General features: G+C 45.5%; 1 protein-coding gene across 1 annotated transcript in view; it reads right to left on the bottom strand.

The window, feature by feature from the left end:
- trpc6a (transient receptor potential cation channel, subfamily C, member 6a) overlaps window positions 1–19,754 on the bottom strand; it is a 54,071-nt gene that overhangs the window by 14,665 nt on the left and 19,652 nt on the right. Inside the window, exons 5-9 of the mRNA XM_021617324.2 lie at window positions 13,205–13,505; window positions 12,688–12,873; window positions 12,450–12,614; window positions 12,186–12,357; window positions 5,057–5,137 (exon numbers count right to left, since the gene is read on the bottom strand). Of these exons, the coding sequence (XP_021472999.1) occupies window positions 5,057–5,137; window positions 12,186–12,357; window positions 12,450–12,614; window positions 12,688–12,873; window positions 13,205–13,505 (905 nt within the window). The remainder of the gene's footprint in view (window positions 1–5,056; window positions 5,138–12,185; window positions 12,358–12,449; window positions 12,615–12,687; window positions 12,874–13,204; window positions 13,506–19,754) is intronic.

Here is a 19,754-nt window from a genome sequence, read left to right as displayed (position 1 = left end):
CATTGACAACACCGAGCGGATTGCTGAGCTGTATCTCATATGGAAACAGCCAACACAGCTCCACTTTCCAAGGTAGATTTGCTGGTGAATTATGCCAGAAGGGAAAACATCTGATTGTTGGCGTCATGGAGAGAATTTAGACTGGAGTCAACCCTGTGAAATTTGTCTCCAACATGCTGGTGGAAGTGATGGGTAAAGGTGTCTTTGACAAGCCGCCGGAGCTCGACCGAGTGCACAGATCCCTCTCCCCTATACCCAACTCAGGTGAGCAACCTAGGTTAATCATAGCCCACTTTCATTATTACCAAGACAAGGAATGTGCAATGTGCTGGGCAAGGTAACATGAACCAAAATTCTGTGGCCAAGATATATGATTCTACCCGGACCTGAGTGGCAACCTTGTGAAGAAATTAGCTGAATTCAAGGACATCAAAACCGGTCTCAACAAGAAGGGGATCAAGTTTCAGCTCCGACACCCTCCCCGTCTTCTATGCCCATAGAGTAAAGTTGATCGAGGAAGGCTAGCAGTCAGGCTGGAGAAATATATGGCTGGCTGGCTGGCTAATTTGCTAGCTGACAACGGACTGATTTTCATGACATCCACTTGGATATTACTTTTCACATGAAAGCATTGTTGTTTTATCTTCTCATTCCAGGAGCACAGACTTATTTGTTTGTTATATTTGACTGAGACTAATGGCAACTAATACATCACACTCAAGCGGGAGCTGGCTGGAGACACTTGACTGTTTACTATCTAGCTAGCTACGTTTATTTTGAGATGTGTTTCTACATGGCTCAACTCCAGGAGCACCGAGGGATATCTTCACTACGTCTATACTTGGCTGAGAAGATTTCAGACAACAGGGACATTCGTCTGACTTGCTAGCATGGCTAGCTATGCACAGCAAAAACAGGAGTGCTCAAGCACTGACTGGGCTATTTGAATGTGGCGGTGGATTTAGTTCAGCACTTCTCCTCCATTTCTAGCGGTTAGCTAGCTGAGATATAGCTTGACATATGGACAACTACCTAGCTAGCTACATTGAGAATCAACTGAACATGACCTGTATCCATGTACGATGCTGGCACTAATAACACATGTTAAATATCCAACGTGGGTTTTTTTCTACCAGCATGTTAAATGTGCAACCAGAGGGAAAAAAACTCTAGACCACCTTTACTCCACAAACAGAGACACGTACAAAGCTCTCCCTCGCCCACCATTTGGCAAATCCTGATTTCTGCTTACGAGAAAAAACTAAACCAGGGACTCGCTCCAATAAGGAAGTGATCAGATGACGCAGATGCTAAGCTACAGGACTGTTATGCTAGCACAGACTGGAATATGTTCTGGGATTCTTCCGATGGCATTGAGGAATACAACACATTAGTCACTGGCTTCATCAATAAGTGTATCGATGACGTCATCCCCACAGTGACCGTACATACATACCCCAATCAGAAGCCATAGATTACAGGCAAAATCCGCACTGAGATAAAGGGTAGAGCTGCCGCTTTCAAGGAGCGGGACTCTAACCCAGACGCTTATAAGAAATCCCGCTATGCCCTCCGACAAACCATCAAACAGGCAAAGCGTCAATACAGGAATAAGATTGAATAGTACTAAACCAGCTCCGACGCTTGTCGGATGTGGCAGGGCATGCAAACTATTATGGACTACAAAGGGAAGCACAGCTGCCCGCTGCCCAGTGACACGGGCCTACCAGATGAGCAAAATGACTTCTATGCTTGCTTTGAGGCAAGCAACACTGAAACATACATGAGAGCATGTTCCGGATGACTGTGTGATCACGCTCTCCGTAGCCTTTAAACAGGTCAACATTCACAAGGCTGTAGGACCAGACGGATTACAAGGACTTGTAGTCCGAGCATGCGCTGGCAAGTATCTTCACTGACATTTTCAACCTCTCCCTGACCAAGTCTGTAATACTAACATGTTTCAAGCAGACCACCATAGTGCCTGTGCCCAAGGAAGCAAAGGTAACCTGCCTAAATGACTACCGACACGTAGCACTCACGTCTGAGGTCATGAAGTGCTTTGAAAAGCTGTTCATGGCTCACATCAACACCATTATCCCAGAAACCCTAGACCCACTCCAATTTGCACACCGCCCCAACAGATCCACAGATGATGCAATCTAGTATTGCACTCCTCACTGCTCTTTCTCACCTGGACAAAAAGAACACCTACGTGAGAATGCTATTCATTGACTAGAGCTCATCGTTCAACACCATAGTGCCTTCAAGGCTCATCGCTAAGCTAAGGACCCTAGGACAAAACACCTCCCTCTGCAACTGGATCCTGGACTTCCTAACGGGCCACCCCCAGGTAGTAAGGGTAGCAACACATCTGCCACACTGATCCTCAACAAGGGGGGGCCCTTCAAGAGTGCGTGCTCAGTCCACTCCTGTACTCCCTGTTCACCCATGATTGCATGGCCAAGCACAATTCCAAAACCATCATTAAGTTTGCTGACGACACAACAGTGATTGTCCTGATCACCTACAACGATGGGACAGCCTATAGGGAGGAGGTCAGAGACCTGGCCGTGTGGTGCCAGGATAACAACCTCTCCCTCAACGTGAGCAAGACAAAAAATATGATTGTGGACTACAGAAAAAGGTGGACTGAGAACGCCCTCATTCTCATTGACGGGGCTGTAGTGTTGCAGGTTTTAAGAGCTTGAAGTTCCTTGGTGTCCACACCACCAACAAACTATCATGGTCCAAACACACCAAGACATTTGTGAAGAGGGCACGATAACACCTATTCCCCCTCAGATATTGGTCTGTAGCAGTTTGGGTCTAGAGTGTCTCCCACTTTGAAGAGGGGGATGACCGCAGCAGCTTTCTAATCTTTGGGGATCTCAGATGATACGAAAGAGAGGTTGAACAGGCTAGTAATAGGGATAGCCACAAATATAGATAGTTTTAGAAAGAGAGGGTCCAGATTGTCTAGCCCTGCTGATTTGTAGGGGTCCAGATTTTGCCGCTCTTTCAGAACATCAGCAATCTGGATTTGGGTGAAGGAGAAATGGGGGAGGCATTCTGTGGGGGGTGCATGGCTGTTCACAAGGGGTATACACGCGGAAAGCATGGGCAGCCGTAGAAAAATGCTTTTTGAAATTCTCAATTATCGCAGATTTATCGGTGGTGACAGTGTTTCCTAGCCTCAGTGCACTGGGCAGCTGGGAGGAGGTGGTCTTATTCTCCATTGACTTTACAGTGGCCCAGAACTTTATGGTGTTTGTGCTGCAGGATGCAAAATTTGTGTTAGGAAAGCCAAGGCTAGCTTTTTCAAACTGCCTGTGTATATTGGTTCCTAACTTCCCTGAAAGTTGCATATCGCGGGGGCTATACGAATGTAAAATGCCACAGGATGTTTTTGTGCTGGTCAAGGGCAGTCAGGTCTGGGGTGAATCACGGGCTATATCTGTTCCTGGTTCTACATTTTTTGTGTGGGGCATGCTTATTTAAGATGGTGAGAAAGCACTTCTAAAGAATAACCAGGCATCTTCTACTGACGGCATGAGGTCAGTATCCTTCCAGGATAACCCGGGCCAGGTCGATTAGAAAGGCCTGCTTGCTGAAGTGTTTTAGGAAGCGTTTGACAGTGATGAGGGGTGGTCGTTTGACCACAGACCCATTAAGGACGCAAGCAATGGGGCAGTGATCTCTGAGATCCTGGTTGAAGACAGCAGAGGTGTATTTGTAGGGCAGGTTGGTTAGGATGATATCTATGAGGGTGCCTGTGTTTACGGATTTGGGGTTGTTCCTGGTAGGGTCATTGATAATTTGTGTGAGGTTGAGGGCATCAAGCTTAGATTGTAGGATGGCCGGGGTGTTAAGCATGTCCCAGTTTAGGTCACCTAACATCCCGAGCTCTGAAGATAGATGGGGGGCAATCAATTCACATATGGAGTCCAGGGCACAGCTGGAGGCAGAAGGTGGTCTATAGCAAGCGGCAATGGTGAGAGACTTGTTTAATAAACAATGAAAAATGAAACAACATTTTGGGATTAGGACAACAGTACTACACCTCTCCATCACCAGAAATGTGTAATAAAGGCTGGGTCTTCAAACGTGGCTTTGCCTTCCTGTTGGCCCGCAGAAGGATTTTATTGGATTGGAAATCTATCTATCCTCCCTTAACCTCTCTTTGGCTCAAAGATCTGATGCTGTTCCTAAAATGAGAAGATATTAAGTATACTATCTGAGCGTCAAGCAACTCATTTTATTCCACCTGGGACCCGATAATATCCTATTTTGAACAGCTCGAAACACTTCCTTCAGATTAGTACTCTTGGCCTCACCCCCACCAATTAAGATTATTGCTATATAGGCCTATAAAATCACCTAATCACCTGAAATTGTTAGGCTATTATGTTTTCGCTTGTTTTGAAGTATCATTTTGTTTTCTGACATGTAACTCAATGACTTCCCTTTCTTTTTAAATGTGTTTGGAGGGGGGTCGAAGAGGGCCAAAAAGGGGAAAATGTGTCTTTACATTTTATCTTTCATTCAGTGTGAACAAGAATATTATACAAATATTTGGAGTAACTACACTGTTGTTTATCCAGCCTCAGTTCTCTTTTATTACAGCCATTGGCCTCATACTGAAATCCTTGAGAGGTTTTCTTCCTCTCCGGCAACTGAGTTACCACCTGTAACAAAGGGGTTGAATCCTTATTGACTGAAGACATTTCAGCTTTTCATTTTTTACAAATTAGTAAAAAAAAATGTAAAAGCATAATTTCACTTTGACATGATGGCGTATTGTGACAAAATCTACATTTAATATTTTTTTATTTAGGCTGTAACGACGAAATGTGGAAAAAGTCAATGAATGAGATTACTTTCTGAAGGCACTGTACTTATAGCAGGGAGAGAGAGGGAGCGAAGGATAGAGGGAGCGAAGGATAGAGGGAGCGAAGAATAGAGGGAGTGAAGTATAGAGGGAGAAAAGGATAGAGGGAGGGAGTTAGTAGCCAGGAAATTATGTTATAGCAGCAGGATATGATGTCAGACTGACCAATGACCCAGGATATGATGAGAATCTCCATCCAGGTGAAGGGGGTGGTGGTCATACGATACAGCATGGTGGGGTCTTCCTCTGGAGAGGAGAAGGAGGAGGAGATGAAGATGAAGAACAATTAAAGTTGCAAGCAGCAATGCTGGGATTCAAGCTGTGGGCCCACTGTTCCACCATCAGGTGTAATTGGACACATCGCCCTACAATGGGGTCAGTCTGTTATATCTGGTGTAAATCTCCTGTCTTTTCTGGTGTCCTGTGTGAATTTAAGTATGCTTCCTCTAATTCTCTCTCTCCTGGAAGAACTGAGCACTAGGACCTGGCCTGATGACTCCTGGCTGTCACAAATCCATCTGGTCGTGCGGCTGCTTCAGTTTCAACCCTGACCTGTTCACAGGATGTGTTACCTTGTCCCGGACCTGCTGGTTTTGACTTTCTCTCTCTCTCTCACTCACGCACCTGCACCTGCTGTCTCAACCTCTGAATGCTCGGCTTTGAAAAGCAAACTGACATTTACTCCTGAGGTGCGGATCTGTTGCACCCTCTACAACCACTGTGATTATTATTTGCTTGTCATCTATGAATGTTTGAACATCTTGAATAAGAATCTGGCCTTAATGGACATGTACTGTTATAATCTCCACCCGGCACAGCCAGAAGAGGACTGGCCACCCCTCAGAGACTGGTTCCTCTCTAGGTTTCTTCCTAGGTTCTTGCCTTTCTAGGGAGTTTTTCCTAGCTACCAAGCTTCTACACCTGCATTGCTTGCTGTTTGGAGTTTTAGGCTGGGTTTCTGTACAGCACTTTGAGATATCAGCTGATGTAAAAAGGGCTTAATAAAAACATTTGATTTGATCTAATCCTTACCATACTTGGCCAAACATCAGAACTCAACATCAAACAAATCATGCAATATGCCTTTGACATTAGCCTTTGACTATTTTTCAGAACCGCTGGGCTGATCGGCCCCAAATTTTTTAATTAAACATTTTCCATTGGTCGATCTGAATGTACTTACATATGTCGAGTCTTGGCAGTGTTTGGAAACAAGTTTTGTTACAATACAAAAATATCTGTGTCTGATTTATGTATTCTGATTTACGACAGAATAATAATAATGAACCCAAACAAATACAATAGGTTTCACCAGCTTCGCTGCTGAACCCCTAATAATAGTAATAATTACAGCCACAAGCTGTGTTGCCGGGGTTTACGCTAGGTACTGTTATTCATTGTTGGTAAATGTTGAAGTGAGCTGAGCAGTTGTAATAAGATGGCAATAGTTAGTGGTACCTGAAGAGGGGCATTAGGAGTATTGATAATGTTTCGCAAAGCAAACATTTCACATAGTCAAACACACCAACAACATTATATTACAGTATTCCAATGTTAGGATTATTTGGCTGAAATATGGCACGATTCCACAATTGAAATCAATTAGCATCAGTTTCACTGAGGGACTTTTATTTTGAAGGCAAACCGCAAAATTAACTATTATGGCTGACTAGTGGTTATTGTGGTTAGCATCACATAGCTCAGTTCTCAGTTTAACAACAGTCTCTTTTAACCCACTGTAAATGTTGTGTAATCTGAACCTTAGTGAAAACTGTACCCTCGTTTCTAATCTTCAATTCAATTAGCACCCTATGCCTACATGAAGTTTGGTGTTCTGTTACAAATACATTTAAAACAGACTGTAGGCCTGAGCAACGTGAAGTAACGTTAGGCAGCTAACGTTACTACCTATGTAGAAACTGATGAGGGGAAGCGGGAGTAGACGTGACACAATCACGTGTCTATGAACAAGAATTATGCTGTTAGCACTGAGGCGGTGTGCCCTAGTAGGAAGTCCACTGTGTGCAGCTCACCCTGCACTAACATAAAAAACATGAACATATCTACTTCTGCTAAGCTTCCCAGTAAAGCAATGAAAACAAACATTTCAGAAAAGTGCTCAAAATAGCCTAAGCTAACATATGTAGTTTAAGAAACAAGGTTCATGAAATTAATAACTTAATAGTAACAGATGACATTCATATTCTGACTCTCTCTGATACTCACTTAGACAATACCTTTGATGATACATTGGTAGCAATACAAGGTTATAACATCTACAGAAAAGACAGAAATGCCAATGGTGGAGGTGTTGCTGTTTATATTCAGAACCTCATTGTCTCCTAAACACGGCGACCCTGCTAAATGGCCCCACTGGACTGAGGGGCAGCTCCGGACTGAGGAGTAGCTCGGGACTGAAGGGCAGCTCCGGACTGAGGGGCAGCTCCGGACTGGCTGACGACTCTGGCAGATCCTTGCTGAATGGCGGCTCTGGCGGATCCTGGCTGAATGGCGGCTCTGGCGGATCCTGGCTGACTGGCGGCTCTGGCGGATCCTGGCTGACTGGCGGCTGTGGCGGATCCTGGCTGACTGGCGGCTCTGGCGGATCCTGGCTGACTGGCGGCTCTGGAAGATCCTGGCTGACTGGCGGCTCTGGAAGATCCTGGCTGACTGGCGGCTCTGGAAGATCCTGGCTGACTGGCGGCTCTGGAAGATCCTGGCTGACTGGCGGCTCCGGAAGATCCTGGCTGAATTGCGGCTCTGGCGGATCCTGGCTGAATGGCGGCTCTGGCGGATCCTGGCTGAATGGCGGCTCTGGCGGATCCTGGCTGAATGGCGGGTCTGGCGGATCCTGGCGGCTTTGGAAGATCCTGGCTGACTGGCGGCTCTGGAAGATCCTGGCTGACTCGCGGCTCTGGAAGATCCTGGCTGACTGGCGGCTCTGGAAGATACTGGCTGACTGGCGGCTCTGGAGGATCTTGGCAGCACTGGTGGCTCTGGCGGCTCTGGCGGCTCCCTGCAGACTGGCGGCTCTGGCGGCTCCCTGCAGACTGGCGGCTCTGGCGGCTCCCTGCAGACTGGCGGCTCTGGCGGCTCTGGACAGACGGGAGACTCTAGCGGCTCTGGACAGACGGGAGACTCTAGCAGCTCTGGACAGACGGGAGACTCTAGCAGCTCTGGACAGATGGGAGACTCTAGCAGCTCTGGAGAGGCACACTGTAGGCCTGGTGCGTGATGCCGGCACTGGTGGTACTGGGCCGAGGACACGCACCTCAGGGCGAGTGCGGGGAGGAGAAACAGGGAATACTGGGCTCTGGACATGCACAGGAAGGCTGGTGCGGGGGGCTGCCACCGGAGGGCTTGTGCGTGTAGGTGGCACTGGATAGGCCGGACCGTGCAGGCGTACTGGAGCTCTTGAGCACCGAGCCTGCCAAACCTTACCTGGTTGAATGCTCCCGGTCGTCCTGCCAGTGCAGCGAGGTGGGATAGCCCGCACTGGGCTGTGCAGGTGAACCAGGGACACCATGTGCAAAGCTGGTGCGATGTACGCTGGCCCAAGGAGACACACTGGAGACCAGATGCGTAGAGCCGGCTTCATGGCACCTGGCTCGATGCCCACTCTAGCCCGGCCGATACGAGGAGCTGGTATGTACCGCACCGGGCTATGCACCCGCACTGGGGACATCGTGCGCTCCACAGCATAACACGGTGCCTGCCCGGTCTCTCTCGCCCTCCGGTAAGCACATGAAGTTGGCGCAGGTCTCCTACCTGGCTTCGCCACACTTCCTGTGTGCCTCCTCCCAAGACATTTTAGGGGCTGACTCTCGGGCTTCCTACCGCGCCGCCGTGCTCGTTTCTCCAACTCCATTCTCCTATAACCCTCCTCGCACTGCTCCAGCGAATCCCAGGCGGGCTCCGGCACTCTCCCTGGGTCGACCGCCCACCTGTCTATCTCTTCCCAAGTCGTATAGTCCAGATTCTGCTGCTGCTGCTGCCTCTCCTGCTGTTGCTGCTTTTCACCACGCCGCTTGGTCCTGTTGTGGTGGGTGGTTCTGTAACGGCTTTCTTCCTGGGAAGGAGAGGACTAAAACGCAGCGTGGTTGAAGTTCATGGTTCTTTAATAAGAGACACTTAACATGAACAAACTACAAAACAATAAACGTGGCAAATCCGAAAAAGCCCTATCAGGTGCATAAAACACAAAGACAGGGAACAACCACCCACAAATCCCAGCACAAAACAGGCTACCTAAATATGGTTCACAATCAGAGACAATGACTAACACCTGCCTCTGATTGAGAACCGTATCAGGCCAAACATAGAAATAGACAAACTAGATTCACAACATAGAATGCCCACCCAGCTCACGTCCTGACCAACACTAAAACAAGGAAAACACAAAAGAACTATGGTCAGAACGTGACATGAAGTAATATGGCTACAGGTTCATCTGCCTCACCTAAAGCCCATTCTGGTGGGAAGCTGCTATAGACCACCAAGTGCTAACAGTCAGTATCTGGATAATGTGTGTGAAATGCTTGATAATGTTTGATACAGTGCCTTGCGAAAGTATTCGGCCCCCTTGAACTTTGCGACCTTTTGCCACATTTCAGGCTTCAAACATAAAGATATAAAACTGTATTTTTTTGTGAAGAATCAACAACAAGTGGGACACAATCATGAAGTGGAATGACATTTATTGGATATTTCAAACTTTTTTAACAAATCAAAAACTGAAAAATTGGGCGTGCAAAATTATTCAGCCCCCTTAAGTTAATACTTTGTAGCGCCACCTTTTGCTGCGATTACAGCTGTAAGTCGCTTGGGGTATGTCTCTATCAGTTTTGCACATCGAGAGACTGACATTTTTTCCCATTCCTCCTTGCAAAACAGCTCGAGCTCAGTGAGGTTGGATGGAGAGCATTTGTGAACAGCAGTTTTCAGTTCTTTCCACAGATTCTCGATTGGATTCAGGTCTGAACTTTGACTTGGCCATTCTAACACCTGGATATGTTTATTTTTGAACCATTCCATTGTAGATTTTGCATTATGTTTTGGATCATTGTCTTGTTGGAAGACAAATCTCCGTCCCAGTCTCAGGTCTTTTGCAGACTCCATCAGGTCTTCTTCCAGAATGGTCCTGTATTTGGCTCCATCCATCTTCCCATCAATTTTAACCATCTTCCCTGTCCCTGCTGAAGAAAAGCAGGCCCAAACCATGATGATGCCACCACCATGTTTGACAGTGGGGATGGTGTGTTCAGCTGTGTTGCTTTTACGCCAAACATAACGTTTTGCATTGTTGCAAGAAAGTTCCATTTTGGTTTCATCTGACCAGAGCACCTTCTTCCACATGTTTGGTGTGTCTCCCAGGTGGCTTGTGGCAAACTTTAAACGACACTTTTTTATGGATATCTTTAAGAAATGGCTTTCTTCTTGCCACTCTTCCATAAAGGCCAGATTTGTGCAATATACGACTGATTGTTGTCCTATGGACAGAGTCTCCCACCTCAGCTGTAGATCTCTGCAGTTCATCCAGAGTGATCATGGGCCTCTTGGCTGCATCTCTGATCAGTCTTCTCCTTGTATGAGCGGAAAGTTTAGAGGGACGGCCAGGTCTTGGTAGATTTGCAGTGGTCTGATACTCCTTCCATTTCAATATTATCGCTTGCACAGTGCTCCTTGGGATGTTTAAAGCTTGGGAAATCTTTTTGTATCCAAATCCGGCTTTAAACTTCTTCACAACAGTATCTCGGACCTGAATGATAGTAAAGAATGATAGTAAAAAACATTGGCGCACCTTCAAAAAGCAAGCAGCTCCATCATTCATTGAAACAGATGGATCATTCACTACAAAACCGACTGATATTGCCAACTACATTAATGTTTTTTTCGTTGGCAAGATTAGAAAACGTAGGCATGACATGCCAGAAACAAACGCTAACACCACACATTATATCAGTATATCTAACCAAATTATGAAAGACAAGCATTGTAATTTTGAATTCTATAAAGTGAGTGTGGAAGAGGTGAAAAAAATAATTGTTGTCTATCAACAATGACAAGCCACCAGGGTCTGACAACTTGGATGGAAAATTACTGAGGATAATAGCGGACGATATTGCCACTTCTATTTGCCATATCTTGAATTTAAGCCTACTAGAAAGTGTGTGCCCTCTGGCCTGGAGGGAAGCTAAAGTCATTCCGCTACCTGAGAATAGGAAAGCCCCCTTTACTGGCTCAAATAGCCGACCAGTCAACTTGTTACCAACCCTTAGTAAACATCTGGGGAAAATTGTGTTTGACCAGATACAATGCTATTTTACAGTAAACAAATTGACAATTGACTTTCAGCACACTTATAGGGAAGGATATTCAACAAGCACTGCACTTACACAAATTAATGATGATTGACTGAGAGAAATTGATGATAAGATTGTGGGGGCTGTTAGATTTCAGTGCGGCTTTTGACATTGTCGATCATAGTCTGCTGCTGGAAAAATGTGTTGTGGAGAAATAGTTAACTGTCAAATAGAACACAGAGGGTGTTCTTTAATGGAAGCCTCTACAACATAATCCAGGTAGAATCAGTAATTCCCCAGGGCAGCTGCCTAGGCCCCTTACTTTTAAAAATCTTTACTAACTACATGCCAGTGTATCTATGTATGTGGATGACTCAACACCATACACAGTATTCCACAGTACTACATAGAGCCATGACTACATGGAACTCTATTCCACAGTACTACATAGATACATGACTACATGGAACTCTATTCTACAGTACTGCATAGAGCCATGACTACATGGAACTCTATTCCACAGTACTACATAGAGACATAACTACATGGAACTCTATTCCACATCAGGTAACTGATGCAGCAGTAGGATCAGATTTTAAAAGCAGGTAAAAATACACCTTATGGAAAGCGGGGACTGTGAAGCAAGACAAACAGGCTCAGACACATGCATACACACACATGATAACATATGCGCTACCCACACGTACACATGGATTTTGTGTTGTAGATATGTGGGTGTGGAGTATGGGCCTGAGGGCCAACAATGTGTTGTGGATTCTGTAATGAATGTATTGTAATGTTTAAAAAAAATGTATAACTGCCTTAATTTGAGCCTTGTTAGCATCTAATGGGGATCCATAATAAATAGAAATACAAACACTATGGCTGCCATATTGGACACATTGCTGTAGTGTAATCCTTACCAGACCTTGTTGTTGGTTGTGATCGGGTCGGGGTCATGTGGGGAGAATTAAGGTTAAAGTTAAACAGACCTTGTTGTTGGTTCTGTTGCAGTCGTGTGGGGAGATGTGTGGTCATGTTGGGTAGCAGTGTGGTCCCAGCGAAGCGGTCGGCAGCGTTCAAGACCAGCAGACACAGAAAGATGGAGAAAGAGGAAGCGTGGGCCACGAACTTCATGAAGGGACTTCTCATCACCTTCCCTACCTGTGGGAGACAGGTGACCACAAGTAGTTTAACAGCTGTAGGGTGGAGGGGTTAGGCTGTAGTGTGCGTAGTGGAGTGTGTAGGGTACCTACCCTACTGCAGGGGGCCACCAGGTAAGCCACAGCTAGTCCAGGAAGTCCAACAGCCACTCCCAGGACCACTAGTAGTTTAACAGCTGTAGTCTGCTGTCTCAGACCTGGTAGGTTCTCATACCAGATAGACAACAACTGCTGTTGACAGTTAGGATGGGCTACAAACTGGAGAGATGAAGGGAGTTAAATTAGACTGATATCCATACGCACATGCAAGTGTGTGTGTGTGTGTACTGACCTTCTTGAGTTCATATTTGATGGCCAGTTTGAGTCGCATGAGTGAGGGTCGGCCAGGTGGATGGTACTTCTCCTCTGAGTCAGTATCTCCACTCAGTATAGCCTCCACCTCCTCAGTGCTGCGACAGAGATCCAACAGACCTACCACATAGTCTTTACACTGCCCAGACAGACGCCGGTAGTCATTCTACAGGGAGTGAGGGAGGGAGGGAGGTGCGGAAGTAGAGTGGGAGATAGTGAGAGAGAGTTGGGGTAGGGAGAGTGGGAGAGAGACAGAAAGGGGGAGAGCGAGAGGGGGGAGAGAGGGTGGAGAGAAAGAGAGGGAGACATTAATGTCGTTTATGCAAGTTCTGTCACTTGTCTGTGCATAATTATATGTATGTGTGTGCATGTGCACCTGTGTGTGGTATGTACATTTTTACCTTCATAAATGCATGGTTGTGTGTATAGAGCACAGGTGTGTATAGTACCCGTGTGTGTGTGTTAGTTAGAGCCTGTGAGTGCTCCTCTGTGTGCACCTTAAACTCCTTCTCGATGTTGGCCAGGACAGCTAACTCGTTACTGAGTTCCAGGGCGGCTAATACTGGATCCTCATTGGACAGCGAGAGGTAGGCGGGGCTAGCCAGGCCACGGTAAGCGTTAATCCTGGACCGTGAGTGGCTGAAGGAGTCAAATTGCTGCTGGTAGTTGCACGAATCACAGCAACAAAAGTAGTCGTGGGGCGGGTCTATACGAGCTCCTTTACCCAATAGGTTGTGGACAATCTCATATTCATGACAATGAGCAGCAAGAATCACTGGAGTCACATCATGGGAGAAACTATAGAGAGAGACAAAGAGAGAGACAGTATCAATGAATTGGCGAGGGCACTAGAACAGTCTGCAGCATCCGGCCTCACCCTACTAGCATCTGAAGTCAAATGACTCCTGTTTGCTGATGATGTGGTGCTTCTGTCCCCAACCAAGGAGGGCCTACAGCAGCACGTAGATCTTCTACACATATTCTGTCAGACCTGGGCCCTGACAGTATATCTCAGTAAGACAAAAAAAATGCTGGTCCAGTTGCCAGAACCACAAATACAAATTTAATCTAGACATCTCTACCCTAGAGCACACAAACTATACATACCTTGGCATAAACATCAGCGTCAGAGGTAACATCCACAAAGCTGTGAACGATGTGAGAGACAAGACAAGAAGGGCCTAATATACCATCAAAAGGAACATAAAATTCAACATACCAATTAGGATCTGACAAGAAAATACTTGAGTTAGTTATAAAAACCCATGGCTCTTTCCGGTTGTGAGGTCTGGGGTCCGCTCATCAACCAAGAATTCACAAAATGGGACAAACACCAAATTGAGACTCTGCATGCAGAATTCTGCTGAAATATCCTCAGTGTACAATGTAAAACACCAAATAATGCATGTAGAGCGGAATTAGGCCAATACCCATTAATTGTCAAAATCCAGAAAAGAGACATTATATTCTACAACCACCAAAAACAAAGCGATTCACAAACCTTCCATAACAAAGCAATCACCTACAGAGAGATGAACATGGAGAAGAGTCCCCTAAGCAAGCTGGTCCTGTGGCTCTGTTAACACAACAGACCCCACAGAGCAACACAATTAGAACCAACAAAATCATTAGAAAACCAAAAGATAATTACTTGACACATTTGAAAGAATTAATAAAAAAACTGAGCAAACTAAATTGCTATTCGGTCCTAAACAGAGAGTACACAGTGGCAGAATATCTGACCACTGTGACTGACCCTAAACAGAGAGTACACAGTGGCAGAATATCTGACCACTGTGACTGACCCTAAACAGAGAGTACACAGTGGCAGAATATCTGACCACTGTGACTGACCCTAAACAGAGAGTACACATTGGCAGAATATCTGACCACTGTTAGTGACCCTAAACAGAGAGTACACAGTGGCAGAATATCTGACCACTGTTAGTGACCCTAAACAGAGAGTACACAGTGGCAGAATATCTGACCACTGTTAGTGACCCTAAACAGAGAGTACACAGTGGCAGAATATCTGACCACTGTTAGTGACCCTAAACAGAGAGTACACAGTGGCAGAATATCTGACCACTGTTAGTGACCCTAAACAGAGAGTACACAGTGGCAGAATATCTGACCACTGTTAGTGACCCTAAACAGAGAGTACACAGTGGCAGAATTTCTGACCACTGTGACTGACCCTAAACAGAGAGTACACAGTGGCAGAATATCTGACCACTGTGACTGACCCTAAACAGAGAGTACACAGTGGCAGAATATCTGACCACTGTTAGTGACCCAAACTTAAGGAAAGCTTTGACTACAGTTGAAGTCAGAAGTTTACATACACCTTAGCCAAATACATTTAAAAACTCAGTTTTTCACAATTCCTGACGTTTAATCCCAGTTAGGATCACCACTTTATTTTAAGAATGTGAAATGTCAGAATAATAGTAGAGGGAGTGATTTATTTCAGTTTTAACTTCTTTCATCACATTCCCAGTGGGTCAGAAGTTTACATATACTCAATTAGCATTTGGTAACTTTGCCTTTAAATTGTTTAATCTGGGTCAAACTTTTTGGGTAGCCTTCCACAAGCTTCCCACAATAAGTTGGGTGAATTTTGGACCCTTCCTCCTGACAGAGCTGGTGTAACTGAGTCAGGTTTGTAGGCCTCCTTGCTCGCACATGCTTTTTAAGTTCAGCCCACAAAATGTATATAGGGTTGAGGTCAGAGCTTTGTGATGGCCACTCCAATACCTTGACTTTGTTGTACTTATTAATGCCATTTTACCACAACTTTGGAAGTATGCTTGGGGTCATTGGCCATTTGGAAGACCCATTAACAACCAAGCTTTAACTCCATTACTGATGTCTTGAGATGTTGCTTCAATATATCCACATCATTTTCCTGCCTCATGATGCCATCTACTTTGTGAAGTGCACCAGTCCCTCATGCAGGAAAGCACCCCCACAACATGATGCTGCCACCCCCGTGTTTCGCAGTTGGGATGGTGTTCTACAGCATGCAAGCCTCCCCCTTTTTCCTCCAAACATAACGATGGTCAGTATGGCCAAACAGTTCTATTTTTGTTTCATCAGACCAGAGGACATTTCTCCAAAAAGTACAATCTTTGTGCCCATGTGGAGTTGCAAACCGTAGTATGGCATTTTTATGGCGGTTTTGGAGCAGTGACTTCTTCCTTGCTGAGCAGACTTTCAGGTTATGTCGATATAGGACTTGTTTTACTGTGGATATACAGTGAGGGGGAAAAAAGTATTTGATCCCCTGCTGATTTTGTACGTTTGCCCACTAACAAAGAAATTATCAGTCTATAATTTTAATGGTAGGTTTATTTGAACATTGAGAGACAGAATAACAACAACAAAATATCCTGAAAAACGCATGTCAAACATGTTATAAATTGGTAATAAACAGGTGGCGCAGTGGTCTAGGGCACTGCATCGCAGCGCTAGCTGTGACACCAGAGACTCTGGGTTTGCGCCCAGGCTTTGTTGCAGCCAGCCGCAACTGGGAGGTTCGTGGGGCGACGCACAATTGGCCTAGCATCGTCCAGGTTAGGGAGGGTTTGCCCGGTAGGGATATCCTTGTCTCATCGCGCACCAGTGACTCCTGTGGTGGGCCGGGCGCAGTGCACGCTAACCAAGGTCGCCAGGTGCACAGTGTTTCCTCCGACACATTGGTGCGGCTGGCTTCTGGGTTGGATGCGCTCTGTGTTAAGAAGCAGTGCGGCTTGGTTGGGTTGTGTTTCGGAGGATGCACTCTCGACCTTCGTCTCTCCTGAGCCCGTACAGGAGTTGTAGCAATGAGACAAGATAGGAACTACTAATAATTGGATAGTATGAAATTGGGGAGAAAAAGGGGGTAAAATTCAAAAAAATAATAATAAGTAAAGAAAAAAAAAATTGATTTGCATTTTAATGAGGGAAATAAGTATTTGACCCCTCTGCGAAACATGACTTAGTACTTGGTGGCAAAACCCTTGTTTGCAATCACAACCCTTGTTGGCAATCACAGAGTTCAGACGTTTCTTGTAGTTGGCCACCAGGTTTGCACACATCTCAGGAGGGATTTTGTACGACTTCTCTTTGCAGATCTTCTCCAAGTCATTAAGGTTTCGAGGCTGACTTTTGGCAACTCGAACCTTCAGCTCCCTCCACAGATTTTCAATGGGATCAAGGTCTGGAGACTGGCTAGTCCACTCCAGGACCTTAATGTGCTTCTTCTTGAGCCACTCCTTTGTTGCCTTGGCCGTGTGTTTTGGGTCATTGTCATGCTGGAATACCCATCCACGACCCATTTTCAATACCCTGGCTGAGGGAAGAAGGTTCTCACCCAAGATTTGATGGTACATGGCCCTGTCCATCGTCCCTTTGATGCGGTGAAGTTGTCCTGTCTCCTTAGCTGAAAAACACCCCCAAAGCATAATGTTTCCACCTCCATGTTTGACGGTGGGGATGGTGTTCTTGGGGTCATAGGCAGCATTCCTCCTCCTCCAAACACGGCGAGTTGAGTTGATGCCAAAGAGCTCCATTTTGATCTCATCTGACACACACTTTCACCCAGTTGTCCTCTGAATCATTCAGATGTTCATTGGCAAACTTCAGACGGGCATGTATATGTGCTTTCTTGAGCAGGGGGACCTTGCGGGCGCTGCAGGATTTCAGTCCTTCACGGCGTAGTGCGTTACCAATTGTTTTCTTGGTGACTAATGGTCCCAGCTGCCGTGAGATCATTGACAAGATCCTCCCGTGTAGTTCTGGGCTGATTCCTCACCGTTCTCATGATCATTGCAACTCCACGAGGTGAGATCTTGCATGGAACCCCAGGCTGAGGGAGATTGACAGATCTTTTGTATTTCTTCCATTTGCGAATAATCGCACCAACTGTTGTCACCTTCCCACCAAGCTGCTTGGCGATGGTCTTGTAGCCCATTCCAGCCTTGTGTAGGTCTACAATCTTGTCCCTGACATCCTTGGAGAGCTCTTTGGTCTTGGTCATGGTGGACAGTTTGGAATCTGATTGATTGATTGCTTCTGTGGACAGTTGTCTTTTATACAGGTAACAAGCTGAGATTAGGAGCACTCCCTTTAAGAGTGTGCTCCTAATCTCAGCTCGTTACCTGTATAAAAGACACCTGGGAGCCAGAAATCTTTCTGATTGAGAGGGGTTCATATACCCTCATTAAAATGCAAATCAATTTATTACAATTTTTCACATGCGTTTTTCTTGATTTTTTTGTTGTTATTCTGTCCCTCACTGTTAAAATAAACCTACCATTAAAATTATAGACTGATAATTTCTTTGTCAGTGGGCAAATGTACAAAATCAGCAGGGGATCAAATACTTTTTTCCCTCACTGTAGATGCTTTTATACCTGTTTCCGCCAGCATCTTCACAAGGTCCTTTGCTGTTGTTCTGGGGTTGATTTGCACTTTTCACACCAAAGTACGATCATCTCTAGGAGACAGAATGCACCTCCTTCCTGAGCGGCTGATAGCTGAATTGTCCCATGGTGTTTATACTTGCGTACTATTGTTTGTACAGATGAACGTGGTACCTTCAGGCGTTTGGAAATTGCTCCCAAGGATTAATCAGACTTGTGGAGGTCTACAATTTTTTTCTGGGGTCTTGATTTCTATTGATTTTCCCATGAGGTCAAGCAAAGAGGCACTGTGTTTGAAAGTCGGCCTTGAAATACATCCACAGGTACACCTCCAATTGACTCAAATTATGTCAATTAGCCTATCAGAAGCTTCTAAAGCCAGGACATCATTTTCTGGAGTATTCCAAGCTGTTTAAGAAAGGTACAGTCAATTTAGTGTATGTAAACTTCTGACCCACTGGAATTGTGATACAAAGAATTATAAGTGAAATAATCTGTTTGTAAACAATTGTTGGAAAAATGACTTGTCATGCACAAAGTAGATGTCCAAACCGACTTGCCAAAACTATAGTTTGTTAACAAGAAATTTGTGGAGGGGTTGAAAAACTAGTTTTAATGACTCCAACCTAAGTGTATGTAAACTTCCGACTTCAACTGTATGCTGAAGAGGGTGGGGCTTAAGCAAAATCCCTGTCTTAACAATCATGAAGCATGGATTTCGATTGGTCAGACCAGCATTGAATAGTCCTTAGCACGGGTACTTCCTGTTTGAGTTTCTGCCTATAGGAAGGAAGGAGCAAAATGGAGTCGTGGTCAGATTTGCCGAAGGATGGCAGTGGAGGGCCTTACAGGCATCCCGGAAGTTGGAGTAACAGTTGTCGAGTGTTTTGGCAGCGCGAGTCTATGTGTTGATAGAACTTTGGCATCTTTTTTCTCAAATTTGCTTTGATAAAATCCCCAGCTACAATAAATGCAGCCTCAGGATATATGGTTTCCTGTTTGCATAAAGTTCAGTGGAGTTCTTTGAGGGCCGTCGTGGTATCAGCTTGAGGGGGGATATACATGGCCATGGCTATAACCGATGAGAAATCTCTTGGGAGATAATACAACATTTGATTGTGAGGTATTTTAGATCGGGTGAACGAAAACATACAGGAACTCAAGTCCTATCACAATTACACCATGAGCCGTTAATCATGAAACATGCACCCCTGTCCTTCTTCTTACCAGAGATATTTATTCCTTTCTGCGCAAAGAACTGAGAATACAGCTGGCTGACCGATTCTAACAGTATATTCCGAGAGAGCCATGTCTCCATGAAGCAGAGTATGTCACAATCCCTGATGTCTCTCTGGATCTTTCCAGACTCGGGCTCTGAGCTCGTCAACTTTGTTATCCAGAGACTGAACATTAGCGAGTAATATACTCGGAGGTGGTGGGTGGTGTTTTCGCCTCCTAAATCAGACTAGAACCCCACTCCTTCGCCGGCGTTGTTTTGGATCGGCTTCTGGAATCCTTTCAATTGCCCTGGTGGTTGCAAACAAAGGATCTGCTTCAGAAAAGTCATCCCTGCTCGTGATGCTGGTAGTGCTGGTAGTGCTGGTGAGTTACCAGCGCTCTGATATCCAATAGTTCTCCCCGG

This window comes from Oncorhynchus mykiss, chromosome 10 (assembly GCF_013265735.2).
Source record: "Oncorhynchus mykiss isolate Arlee chromosome 10, USDA_OmykA_1.1, whole genome shotgun sequence".
Taxonomy (NCBI): Eukaryota; Metazoa; Chordata; class Actinopteri; order Salmoniformes; family Salmonidae; genus Oncorhynchus; species Oncorhynchus mykiss.
The sequence above is the reverse complement of the archived record's forward strand: the minus strand, read 5'-3'. Positions and strand labels throughout refer to the sequence as shown.